Genomic DNA, 14040 nt, shown 5'->3' on the forward strand with positions numbered 1-14040 from the left:
ACAAGTAGCATCAAGTCACAACTGAGTATAAAAGAGAAGAGAGATGCCTCTAAGTGTAGCAATATGGTTATATTTAATGAAGATAAATTTAGCAACACTGGCTGATGATTAAAACAGACACATCTAAGTATACAGAAATCCAGGGTAAAACTGTCCACATAGACTGTCCCCTGCACCGCCATCAATGTCATCCCTTCCACGCTGTGCTCCACGAGCGCTTCAAGCCTCGCTTTCAGATTGCTCTACTACAGGTCATGATTGCAGACTGACAGTAGTGAGAGCCAGCGGTGTGGAAAATGGTCTATGTGGACAATTTTACCCGAGATGCCTGCACACTTACATGGTTGATGATTAAAAAGAGGCACATCATTCTCTGTTAAAAAAAAAAAAAAAGAGGCACATCTGAGTTGCTAAATGTTGTACCTTCATTAAATATAGCCATATTGCAGCACCTCTCTTCTTTTTTATACTCTGTAGCTCCTGCTGCATTTTTGCTTCTAATCGCCTTGTGGAGTCTGCACATTTTATACTTACACAACCTGGTCACATTGCTATAATCATTTTATGTGGACTATAAACTGAAGGACTTATGAATTAATGGTTGTGGAATGAATCATCTGAGTTTCTATTATTTTTTATGAGGAAATATGCTTGTAATCCAAAGCACTCGTATTTTAAAGCAAGTTTCCGGAACAATTCATGCTCGCAATCCAAGGTTTTACTGTATAACTAAAGGCAAAATTTTATTTTTAGTTTTGGACAGAGTGGAGAGGGATTAAAACCCTGTCAGTTTTTACTGCAGTCTGTGCCATCCTCTCGATTTGTCCAGTTTACCATTATCAATAAAAGTAAAAGAAAATCCCAAATTTTGTGTTGTCCCCAGAAAAGTAAGAGGGGAAACCTTTTAATGGGGACACTAGTTCTGGTGACCTGGGGGTCCCCATTCAATTCCCTTAATTCACAGGGATTTACTCTCACTTCCTGTTTGGCTATGGGACAGGAAGTGTAGGGAAATCTCCACAATGGGACAGATAGCAAGAAATTCTGACATGGGTTATAACCCTCCATCCAAAAAACAAAGTTTTGCCTATAATTCTACTTTAACGTTTTGGCATCCCTTCTTGCAACTCATACATGTGCATAGTGCGCTCCCTTTAGTTTCAAGCATACAACCTCCTAAACCATTCTGAAACTGTGAAAAAAGAACATCTTCTCTTAATCATCACATTTGCCAATGACTATTCAAGCTGCAGGTTAAATAACCAAATTGACCAGAGTACATATAAACCTGTTGTGAAAATCACAGACTTTTTTTTTCTGCTGACAATGTAATGTTGCTTGGTTTTGGTTTGTATTAAATTCAGCTTTATTTAGGAGTTCTATGCCCCAAGGATATGAATTTCCTCATACTGAATATACCACAAACGAAAATGTTTATTTAATGGTCGTATGGGTACTTGAGTCAGCATTACAAAAATATCTATGGCTAACTTCTCAAAACACTAGATCAGCTAAACTTTACAATAGTTTTAAGAAATCTGCCATGTGGATTTGTGGGAGAAGTTTTGAGTAAAACATAAAGAAAAACCATAGTATCCCTATAGAAGTTAGCTATCCTAAAAACTATAAATGCCATCCCCAAATGCAGCCATTTTGTCTTCCAGTTTAATAATTTTACCAGTTGTTACAAAGGAATACATATTTTTGTTTAATTAAAACCTGATAATGTATGGGTAGTAAAACCTGATAATGTATGGGTAATAAAAGGAGTAACACAAATAATGGTGTTGGCTGAATAAATCTCCCAGTAATCTGGACACTAGTTGTACTTTTCCTTAACTTGAGACTGCTGCTTTGCTAGTGAATACCTTCATACCTATAGATTGTGATACAAAGTGTTATGGTACTTTTTAACCACTTAAGCCCTGGAAGATTTTACCCCCTTCCTGACCAGGGTTTTTTTTGCGATTTTTTACTGCATGACTTTAACGGACAATTGCGCGGTCGTGCGACGCTGTACCTAAACGAATTTGACATCCTTTTTTTCCCACAAATAGAGCTTTCTTTTGGTGGTATTTGATCACCTGTGCGATTTTTTGATCATGCGCTATAAACAAAAAAAGAGCGTACATTTTGCAAAAATAACAATATTTTTCATATTTTTTTTATATGAAATTCCCCAAAATTTTAAAAATCCAAATTTAACATTTTTGGCCAATTTGTTTTATGCTACATATGTTTGGTAAAAAAAAAAAAAAAAAAAAAAAAAAGAAATCGCAAAAAGCGTATTTTGATTGGTTTGCGCAAAAGTTATCGCGTTTACTAACAAAGGGAAAGATTTTTGGTGTTTTTTTTTTTTTAACGAGTAATGGCGGCGATCTGCGATTTTTTTTGCGGGACTGCGATATTGCGGCGGACAGATCGGACCCTTGACTGACATTTTTGACACTTTTGGGGTTACCAGTGACATTACTGTAGTAATCAGTGCTATACATATGCACTGTTACTGTAAAAATGACACTGGCAGGGAAGGGGTTAACTGTATTGGAGAGGGAGGGGTTAAGTGTGTCCTAGGGGTGTGCTTCTAACTGGGATTGGCTGTGGCTACTACTGTAAAAACAGAAATCAACGGTCCTACATAGTAGAACCATCTGATCTCCATTTTTACACAGGGGAGAATGACAGGCGGATTGTTTACATTAGCCGCCTGCCTTTCTCCCTCTCTACCGACGATCGCAGTGTGACCGGCGGACATCGGGTCCGCCGGTCACACGCACGGACTCCTTAGTGAACGAGCCGGGGCGGGCGCGCGCCTCAGTGGGCGCGCGCTCGCCTGCTATTGGCTCACAAGCCGGTGACAGGCTAGTGACGTATATATACGTCACTTTGCCTGGCCGGGGCTGACCGCCGCAGTATATGTACTTGTGGCGGTCGGCAAGCGGTTAAGCTAATAGTAAGTTAATTCAGTGTCTTTGCAACAGAGAATTTTTTATGAACTGGGGTTCATGCCCACAGCAACCTGTCACTTTGTCAGTTCTTGTCTGAAGTAGTCACAAATTTAGAACTAGTCCCATTCATGTAGAAATTTTTAGCAATTCTTCGTTTCAGTGAGTAAATCCCTGAACACATTCACTAAAGAGATCATGCAACTCTCAAGCTAATAAATCTACTAGGGTTGTTTCATCAACATATCTCTGCTAGAATTTTGGTCTGTACTGCCCTGTAACAACCAATTTAACTTCATGACAATCTGATTGGTGGCAGTGGGTAAGTTTAGACCCAATGATTTGTCCTTGGAAGCACTGAGGAGGGGTATAATAAGAGGTACATGACCACGACCTATAAAAGAAAACTAGTGGAAAAAAAAACTTGAATTTTTTAAATATCACCAATTAAATGTTCAAATATTAAACCTTTTCAATTGTACCTTCCAATTAAAAATGTTACCATGGACTAAATGTATCAAATAACTGAAACAGACCTAAATCAAAAGCCAAACTATATTGCTATTCTAACTTTACAAACTCTTTTTTATACAGCATATTTGATAATATCAGTGTTGGCAATTCCTGCTATTCATTCTATTATGTCGTGATGTAACCTCCGACCCCAAGGGTCAATGGCCCATTCTATCTGCAGTACTGCAGGCTGACAGCCCTAACAATGGCTGTAGTCTGTCCCTTGAGAAGAAGCCATTTTAAATCATTGTGTAAAATCTTATTATTTTCTTCTCTCTTGATGAGAGAACAGAGAGTGAGCCACATAAAGAAATGTATTATCTAAATACTGTACCGTTGGTCATTACTTTCAAATAAATAAAAAAGAGCTAATGATTCAGGTCTGTTTTGACTATGTCATTTTCACATTGCATCCTTTCAATTCCATGTCTTTTAATATTTTTAACAGATACGCTTTTTTTAAGCCATGTATTTACTGTTCTCTATTCTTCTCCTTAACAGCTCTTTTCACTCAGAATGCCATCATTAGTTGTTTAATAAGTATTGCTTTATCAGTGGTCCCTAGAGCTTATTCAATTACATGAGAATACCAGACTGGTGAGCGAATCTGGAGAAAGCTGGGGGTGGAATTAAGTAGTATTTAAAAATAAAAATCACCACTTGTTTAAGACCAGCTCTTGTGATTTTTTAAATTTACACCTACTATGTTATTTTTTTTATCTATAGTTTGTTATGTTTCAAGAATTGTTCGGATTAAGTGGATACACATACCGAAGAGTGAAGCAAAGTTTAAATCTGGGTTGATGAGAAATTACCACAAACAATTAATTGAATGATTATTAATGTAAAACTTTGAAGAGGAGCCTGTGGTTTAGTATATAAGACTTTAACATTTTCTTTACAAATGTCATAGTTTTATTGTTAAACCAGCAAGGAAAGGCAATCATTTGAATTAAAAGTCCTTTTTCCTGCACTCAGATTTGAAGCACATTTTTAAATTCAATCCGTTCTTTGCACATATCATGGTTACTTTGGATAAAACATTTCCATTATTCCTGTTTATCACGACACTAAAATTAACCAGCTAGTGCAAATCATGGTGAATTTATTTAAAAATTCAAAAAAAGGTTTAATATTTTTTTTTTTTTTTTACATATAAAACATTACAAAATGTAAATAAGACATTAGCAGTGAGAGACAAAAACGGCTAACAAGGAGTTAATTATTGCTTGTTGCTCACTGCCAGAGCGGTTTGTGTGCATGTTTAAAAAAAAATTTTTTAGTACAAACCCCCCAACAGTATATATTTTCTAAAAGACACCCTGGAGAATAAAATAGTGGTAGTTCCATTTTTTTAAATGACACACAATATTTGCGTAATGGTTTTATCAAGTGCAAATTTTCAGTGAAAAATACACAAAGTCCATTATAGGGCACAAAATATACTACCAATTTTTTGATACCCAACCGGTCAAGCTTTAAAATTGCATGCGTGCTCTATTTTCCATAGATAATGCTTTAAGAGCCCCCACCGGTTATCACTTTAAAGTTAACTATTAAAATCTGCTCTAGAATTATTATTCTTACTCTGGCATTGGCAGGGATGTAATGTGTACTGCAAATTATGTTTTCATAACTAGACACGCTGATGCGTTTATGTTTATATGTGCATGTACGCGGGGTGTTGGACTCGAAAAACATTTGCTTTTTTCTTCTTTTTGTTGTGGTGTGGGGGGGGGGATTCAATGCTTTGGTGTGACTATTTTTTTCACTAAAAAGTCCCCTATGTGATACAAATTCTTTGTGACAGATTCCTTTCTTTAATAGCCACCATGTGAGTCATGAGCCCTCAGGTGAGACAACAGAGCCTGAGAAGTAAGCATGGAGTGGGTCACAGAAAGCATTCAGATGGCTGTACAGTTGGGAAAAAAAAGTGTGTATATAAATCACAAAACTGTATGGATAGGCATCAATATCCCAAGACTAACTAAACATTTAATAAAACATAACTACACAGTCTGCGCACTCCCATTCCTGAGATGTGAAAGTGTGAGGATGGATGTGGTGTCATGGTGGGGCCGAAGTGACATCATCGCACTATGTTAGAGAGATGCACTAAAATATAGGAAGGCCAACAGATGGACAACATGTGTATATCATCGCCTTAAAGAAGGGTGATTTTTGTTTGATGCTACCATTGTTTGAAAGGTGAGGAATTAAGCAGGCCATACATAGCGCACATTTCTTTCCTGCAACCACAGGTTCCAGGAAAGAAATTTGCACAATTCCCCCATCAACACAGATTATGCTGACAGGGGAATCCCTCCTGCTGAGCAACTGTCTGCTCCCAGCGGTGGAAGATAGTAATTATTGCTATCCACTACAGCAGCCGCTAGCAATAATCGCAGGAGAATGCAGCAGGCTGGTTGTACCCAAGTTGATCGATCTATCCCCTAGTACATTCAGCCTACCCAATAATGATTCAAAATTCGCACCAGCAAAGACACTTTGTACCTTTATTTAGTTCAGGTACTTCTATAGTGCCATCAAGGATCTTACAACCTAAGGTCCCTAACTGACTCATACATACACACAGTAGGGCTAATTTAGACAGGAGCTAATTACCCTACCAGCTTGTCTTTGGAGTGTGGGAGGAAACCGGTGTACCCGGAAGAAACCCACACAGGCACAGGGAGAACATGCAAACTCCAGGCAGGTAGTGTCATGGTTGGGATTCGAACCAGCGACCCTTTTGCTGCTAAGCGAAAGAGCTAACCACTACACCACTGTACTGCCCATACATCAAGCTATGTATTTTATGGGACCAAATAAATTTATGCTAATGTCTGGTAAAACTTACAGATTGGTCCACTGGTTTATCCTTCAAGGCACTTGGTGAAAGAATATGGGTAATGAGTTTTAACCACTTTACCTCCGCTTACATGGAGGCTACTGCGGCAAAGTGCCGCGATCCCGTCCAGCGACGTAGACCTACGTCGCTGGACTCCGCCCCTTGTGGGCGGCGCTCGCGCGCCGCCGGAGGCTTGCTCCCGCTGTGTTCATTCACAGCGGGAGTCGGGCCAGCGGAGGAGCAGCGGCGATTGCCGCTGCTCTGCCCCGATCGTCGGGGATCGAGTCTGGAGATCCGCCCGCTGTATGTAAACACAGCAGGCGGATCTCCATAGTGACAGGGAGTGACAGATCGGAGTGTTCAGCATAGCTGGACATCCGATCTGTCCTTCCGTCACACAGTCACCTCCCCCCCCACACGTCAGTAAGCACCAGGCATACATTAACCCCTCCCTCTCCAATAAAATTAACCCCTTCCCTGCCAGTGTCATTTTTACAGTAACAGTGCATATATATAGCACTGATTACTGTAGAAATGTCACTGGTACCCCCAAAAGTGTCAAAAATGTCAGTCAAGGGTCCGATCTGTCCGCCGCAATGTCGCAGTCCCGCAAAAAAAATCGCAGATCACCGCCATTACGCGTTAAAAAAAAAAACACCAAAAATGACAGAAATCTTTCCCTTAGTTAGTAAACGCAATAACTTTTGCGCAAACCAATCAAAATACGCTTATTGCAATTTTTATTACTAAACATAGGTAGCAGAAAACAAATTGGGCAAAAATGTAAAAAAAAATTTGATTTTTACATTTTTTGGGGGGGAATTTCATATAAAAAAATGTGAAAAATATTGTTATTTTTTCAAAATAAACGCTCTTTTTTTGTTTATAGCGCAAAAAGTAAAAATCGCACAGGTGATCAAATACCACCAAAAGAAAGCTCTGTTTGTGGGAAAAAAAGGACGTAAATTTCGTTTGGGTACGGCATCGCACGACCGCGCAATTGTCAGTTAAATTCGCACAGTGCCGAATCGCAAAAAGTGGCCTGGACGGAAGACAGCAAAATCCTCCGGTGGTAAAGTGGTTAATAAAGGTGTTTTTTTTTTATAGAGCCCATAGGGCTATGTAAGATATTTTGGCATTAGTAGAATTCTATTGGGACTATAACAGTGTAACCATAGTGGCATGTTTATGGAATATGGCTACATTACACTATCCTGCCCCCCCAAGTACATAGTACCCCTACCCATTCACAAAAAAAGTGTACAAATAAAAACAGGAGACAAGGTTTTGACAAATGCTTTAATAATAATTTAAAAAAAAAGTGTCTCCTGATGTAAATCCATCATCGCCAAACCCCCCCCCCCCCAAGAAGCTCTGCCTTCTATAATGGCCACCTGCCGAATGCTTCCGACACACTTTGACAGTTCCTAAATAGTTAAAGGTGGCCCCTCCCCCTTGTAACCTAACATTTCAGTACGGCGTGATGATGAATTTACATTGAGGGACACTTTTTTTTTTTTTTTTTTTTTAAAAAAGGGTTTGATAAAAACTTGTCTCCTGTTTTTATTTTTTTGTACACTTTTGGTGAATGGGTAGGAGTATTATGTACCCCATTCACATTAGGGGGGCTATGATCTGGGGGGCCCCCTTGTTAAAGGGGGCTTCCAGATTTCAATAAGCCCCTCCCACAACCACAGCACAAGGTTGTCAGGAACAGACAGTTGTCTCCATCAACATGGGGACAAGGCGCTTTGGGGGTGGGGCAGAGGCCCCCCTGCCCCAAAAAACCCCCCATCTTGAGGGCATGTGGCCTGGTATGTGGGGGGACACTAATTCATATCTTCCCTTTCCTCGCCTGCATGCCTGAAAAGGGTCTATTATGAATTTTGGGGCGACCCCAAGCCAGTTTTAATTTTGGCGTTTTTTCCTTAATTTTTTTAATATTCATTGTAAATGTAATTTTTTTCCCTTTTCTTTAGAAATGTTATTTTTGCTGCAGCATGTTATAAACAGTACAGATGTGCCACTTTACATGCAGACTAAGGGGACCCCCCAGGCACTATAGTTAAAGGAATTTTTCATATTTAGTGTTGCACTTTAAGCATCAATAGAATAACTGCTCCTGAAAAAAAAGTGTTTTAAAAATAAAAAATGTTTGCATAAATACATGTCCCCCCCCCCCCCAGGGCAAGTACCCAGACCCATACCCCCTTTATGGCCAATAACTTACATATAAGCTTTCAAAATTTGCACTTTTGGATTTTTCCAGACTTCAGTGGGGTTTGGGTTAGAATTTTCCCCTGTTCGGGAATTCTGCTATGAACTGAACAGGGGGGTCAATTAGCCCAACTAATTGTAACCAACATTATAACAAATATTTCAAATTATCTTTTTCTATATTCTTAAATTCTGAACCTGTGTGCCTAAATAAATCAAATACCGCAATGAAACCTTTTGTTATGCAACATCTTAGTCTTATTGTCCTTCCTTAAACAAATGTTTGTTATGCTGCTTAACCTGAACCTATATTTATCTTTGCTGCTTAAGACTGTCATTACTTACTATATACATCTACAATTTTTCTCAGACGCTCCTTTGAGCAATCAAGAATAACCTACTTAAGGAGTTTCAAGAACATGATGAACTTTAGAATAAAGAATGCAGCTTTTATAGATTTATCTTCTACATCTGTATTCAATGTTCTGAAGCAAATTAAACATTCCCTTCACTATTCACATGCTAAGAAAACATCCTATGTTAAGTACAAATGTTTCATGCCCATGAAAGGAATTGCTATCTCTTCACAAGCATGCACATGATCACATGATTATCCTCCTTTAGAAGAGATTTCATTCACGTTAAAATGAGAACACTCAACTTGAAAGGAAAGATGAAACTAATGTTTACTTTTTTTTACCAAATCTGACAACACAATTGTTCAACAGTGTGTGTGTGTGTGTACAGTATATACATTATGTGTATAAGTATTTAATTGAAAAATGTTTGTTCCTCAATTAGCTGTGCTTATTCACACCAGAATCACAGCAATGCACGCCGTGTTCCTGTGCGATGTGAATTGAGTAGGCTGAAATCGCACTGAATGGCACCAGAAGTAGTAGTGCATGCACTCATTTTAAAAACACACTGTAACCAGATAACATGGTACTGGCAAATGCATTGTGTTTGTAATCTACATTTGAGGGTATCATTAGGATTAAATTGACAGCAGATTGTGTGCAAAACGCGGGTCTCTCTTTTGTTCATTGATGGACACAGCTCCTGATTCTTCCTAACCATTGGGTTATACTGCCTCCTACAAGAGTAGGACACTAAGCAGGAAAAAGCTTGACTACGCCTATAGGCAGTACCAGGGGGTATACACCCGCTCTCAGCTATAGGCACTCAGTTTTTTTTTCTGCCCATTCAGGAGTATGGACCTAGTTCCTTGCTGAAATCTCTGGTCCTGGCAATTTTTTTCATTTTGAATGGAATTTTTTTCCTTTTCTTCAGGGTGTCCAACATTTGGTTCCTTCAGTGCGGGCTCCGTTGCCGCCCTGGAATCTTAATGTGGTGCTTTCAGCTCTACTGAAGCTTCTCTTTGAAAATATTCAGGAGGTTCCCTGCTTACGCGGCCCCAGAAGGTGGCCTTCTTTTGTGGCTATCACCTCTGCATGCAGGGTGCTAGAACTGACGGCATTATCCTGTCATTCACCTTATGGTGATTCACAAGGATGAGGTGATGCTTTGCCTCTGTCCGTGATTCCTTCCTATGATGGTCTGACTGCATTTGAATGCAGATATTGTGTGGCCCAGGCCTAAACATCTGAAGGAAATTGTCTTGGATGTGGTCTGTCAATTAGGGTGTACCTGGCAGCTACGGAGTCTTTTAGAAAGTCATACTTTCTACATGTGCTCATGGACAGACCTCACAAAGGGTTGTCCGCTTCTTCTGTGATCATTTCCTGATGGATAAGACGTTGGTTCAGATTCCTCCTTTCCCTGTTTAGGCACACTCTACTAGGGCGCTTAGTGTCTCCTGGACTTTTCATCTTCAAGCATCAGTGACGCAGGTTTACAAGGCAGCCGCCTGGTCATCAGTGCACATTTTTACAAAGTTTTTTGTAAAGTGGTTGTGTTGGCATCTGTGGCTGCTTCTTTTGGCTTCTGTTTAGAGGGTACCTGCTACTCTTTGAGGGTGTATTGTTTTTCAGGTGAGCTCCAGTTGTTTATGGTTGAGCTCTATGTTACCTGGTTGGCTATGGTTAGCCTTGGGAATTTTTTTCTGATGTTTTCCCACTCCACGTTTGACAATGCTTTGGGACGTCCCAATAGTTAAGAAGAATCAAAATGAAAGAAAATGGGATTTTTGACTTACTATAAAATCCATTTCTCTGATGTCCATCGACAGACACAGCACCCACCCCTCTGTGGAGTTAGCTTTCCTCTGACATTGCTTGTAACAAAACTGAGTGCCTATAGCTGAAAGTGGGTGTATAACCCCTGGGACTGCCCATAGGTGCAGTCAAGCTTTTTCCTACTGTCCTAATCCTGTAGGGGGCAGTATAACCCAATGGTTAAGAAGAATCAGGACCTGTGTCCATCAATAAACATCAGAGAAATGGATTTTACGGTAAGTCAAAAATCCCATTTTCCTGCACCCCATTCTGGTGCGAACAGGCCCTAAAACAGGTGGCTAAGTTAGCACTTGTGTCTCATTTTGCTCTGAAAATTTGCATTTGAAGGTTCCAAAAAGGCCAGATAGTTGGTTCCGAAACCATGGGTGCATCGGTTAAAATCCTACTGAATTCTTTCATACAATAATTGGACCAGAACACAAAAAAAAAAAAAAAAAGAAAAGACCTCAAATACCAAACAAGCAGTGACAGAAAGATGCGAATACTTAGAAAAGACACTTCAAAAATAAATAAATAAGACTGCTACAGAACTTCAAAAATAAATAAATAAGACTGCTACAGAATCGTTTAGAAGGTTTTAACCAGAGGTCTTCTTTAACGTCATACAGTTTGAATTATCCCTTACAGATATTTGCTCTCTTTTCTGTAAATAAGACTTAAACCAAGATCCATAAACAAGATTTTTTTGCCCTTTCTTTTCAGAAATGATTTTTCTCTGTAACTTTTCTCATTCGGATTGAGAGCACAGCCAGTACTTGGCTGTATACGGTTTAACTGCTATGCTATTATTTATAAATGTACATTACATTTTGTACAAAATAACACCGAAATGAAATGTCATTTTCTGTCAAATATAATGACTAAAGAAAAATCATAATATAACACTAGCTGTCTCCTACTGTTTAACAGTTGACGCTACAGGCCACTTTTTCCAATAAAGAGACTGCTGAAGCCTATATAAAGCCTGGTTAAGAATAACTTCAAGAAGGTATATATGTTCTGCCCATAGCAATCAGACTATGTAAAGGGTAATTTCTTAATTTGAAGATCAAGCCATCATCTCTTTAGACCCCTTCCTCTAACTACTGTATATTGTAGCCAAAAGACCAAAAGTGCTAGGTTGTAGGCTGTGAGTCTTGGGGGGGGGGGGGGGGTGGGTGGCATACGGCCAGTTATACACATCTACATGACAATGCATGTCAGCCAGGGCTCCCAATGTGATTTGTTGCAAATCACTACCTTACAAAACTGAAAGGCAACTTTCCCGCCCTCTTCATAAAATTACCAGAAGTCTTGTAAACTTTCCTGCTATCTTGATTGATTGAGATCCCTTTATAAAAACGGATCCCTTTATAAAAATCATAATGTCCCAAATGGTGTTGGGATAAGCCATGTTAGGTAACAGCTGGACTCCATGTATAAATACCCTAATTTCCCCAACAGCTGCACAGTTTTGTCAGGATCAAAAGCAACAATTTTGACTGTGCTCACAATGCAACCTGCTTGTTACTTTTATGATTAAGGGAATCAATAGTTACCTCGGCTTCCTCAGCTTTACCAGCAGCATCCTTTTCCTTCTTTGTCTTTGAACCTTCTGGTTTAACCCCTTTTTTGCTGCACATTTTGCTTTTTGCCTCTACTTCTGGAGAATTGGTATCAGGTTTCCGAGGCTTCACAGGAGGTAGTGGCTTGTCCTCCTCTCCTTTGAGAAACCTTTCATACGGCAGGATTAATCTATGGAGTTAAGAAAGAAGATTAGTTACTTATTTATATTTGTGAAGAGTTATTGAACATCCGCTTCAAAGTATTTTCATATCCTGTAATCTCACGGGATTATTTTGCTTCATTTCAATACACAGTGGTAATATTTCATACCAATTTACATTTTTTTTCTTTACAGGAAAACCAAATACAAACTTAATGTATGCAATTTTCTAAAGGATAGCTTTTGTTTGGGCCACTGACACATGTAGGCTGATTTAGCCATGACGTTGAGACTCTTCACTTAAATGGATTTAGGATTCGCTTCTATTATCAAAACATGTGAAAAGAAAACTCCTGTTTAATTTATGTACACATGACTGGTTAAGCAAAGTGAACACAACTACAGTTCATTTAGTGAAGATTCTCAACTCCTGTAGTAAATTAACCCCATATTATTTAACCAATTAATTAGGCAAATTTTTCAAGTTGTATGTGCCACTCTATAGCATCTGACCAAATTGTTGGCAGATGTAGACTGCAAAGGCCTCTGCATAAATACTGTTTTGGCCCTTTTCTTTTGACATGTAGCATCATTTGTTCAAGCATACTGTAATGTGTCACCTAGCAGAAGTTCATCATTAAGGAATGCTCATATGCTGTATCCACAAGCACGGCTGTTCATTTGCCTTTCTTCTTGGACCTCACCAATAATTAATTTTCTATTCTCATCAGCACCAATGAAATCACTCCTTGTTCTATTACCAATGCAATCCATACTGCCTGTTACATGACCAACATCAATAGAAATGTTTATCCAGGTTATTAGTAGAAATACTCCACTTATCCTGATGATATAACACTAGTTAATCAAATGCTATGCAACATCCCATTAACAGGTAAATATTCCTTTGGTTTGGTCCCACTACAATAATACCCATATGCTTAAGTAGAACAAAGATCCCTCCTCATTCATGAACACTTGGAAGCCTAAGTGGCTTCACCAGTACTATACGTATGGGATTCTCTTTCTTTTAGAACCCTGCATTAAAATAATTATAGTGAACTTTTTCCAATGCATAGATACATTTAAAAAGAAAGATTGGCTGATGGGGACATCACAGATAGGGCTAGTCCAGAGATGTAGGTTGGCATACTAATCAGCTTCTGAAAATGCAAGCTATTTTTGAGTTCAAAAATTCCAAGTACAAGTATGCAGCAAGTGGAGTCAAGCCTTTCATTCTCTATTCTTTTATCAGGTCAGTAGCTGATAAATGACTAAAGTCAAAGGGTTAGCGTGACAAAAAGTTGCATTTTTAGGAACTGAGCCTACATATCTCTAAAACAGGTTTTATTTGGCCTCATCTCAGATATTCTAAAATGAAGCCCCGTTTATTCTAAAAATATGTCTTTTATTACTTCAGATACATAACTGTATTCCATAAAACAAGGACAATAACATCTGACAATAATATGTTTTCTCACATCATCAGCCAAAACATAAGCAATAGAAAAACTGTGCAAACACCACAATAGAATTTGCAACATAACGTGTGCTGATCAGAATTATACTTTTTTAAACAGTCAACTGAAATCTCTGACAAATAAATGACAC

General features: G+C 38.8%; 1 protein-coding gene across 3 annotated transcripts in view; it reads right to left on the minus strand.

The window, feature by feature from the left end:
• The window catches only part of ARID5B (AT-rich interaction domain 5B), a 367300-nt gene that overhangs the window by 3879 nt on the left and 349381 nt on the right, over nt 1-14040 (minus strand). For all 3 annotated transcript variants that reach the window (XM_082268249.1, XM_082268251.1, XM_082268250.1), the window contains one exon: nt 12263-12458. In XM_082268249.1, the coding sequence (XP_082124375.1) occupies nt 12263-12458 (196 nt within the window). The remainder of the gene's footprint in view (nt 1-12262; nt 12459-14040) is intronic.

The sequence above is a fragment of the Pelophylax lessonae genome, assembly GCF_965119305.1.
Source record: "Pelophylax lessonae genome assembly, chromosome: 9".
Classification (NCBI taxonomy): domain Eukaryota; kingdom Metazoa; phylum Chordata; class Amphibia; order Anura; family Ranidae; genus Pelophylax; species Pelophylax lessonae.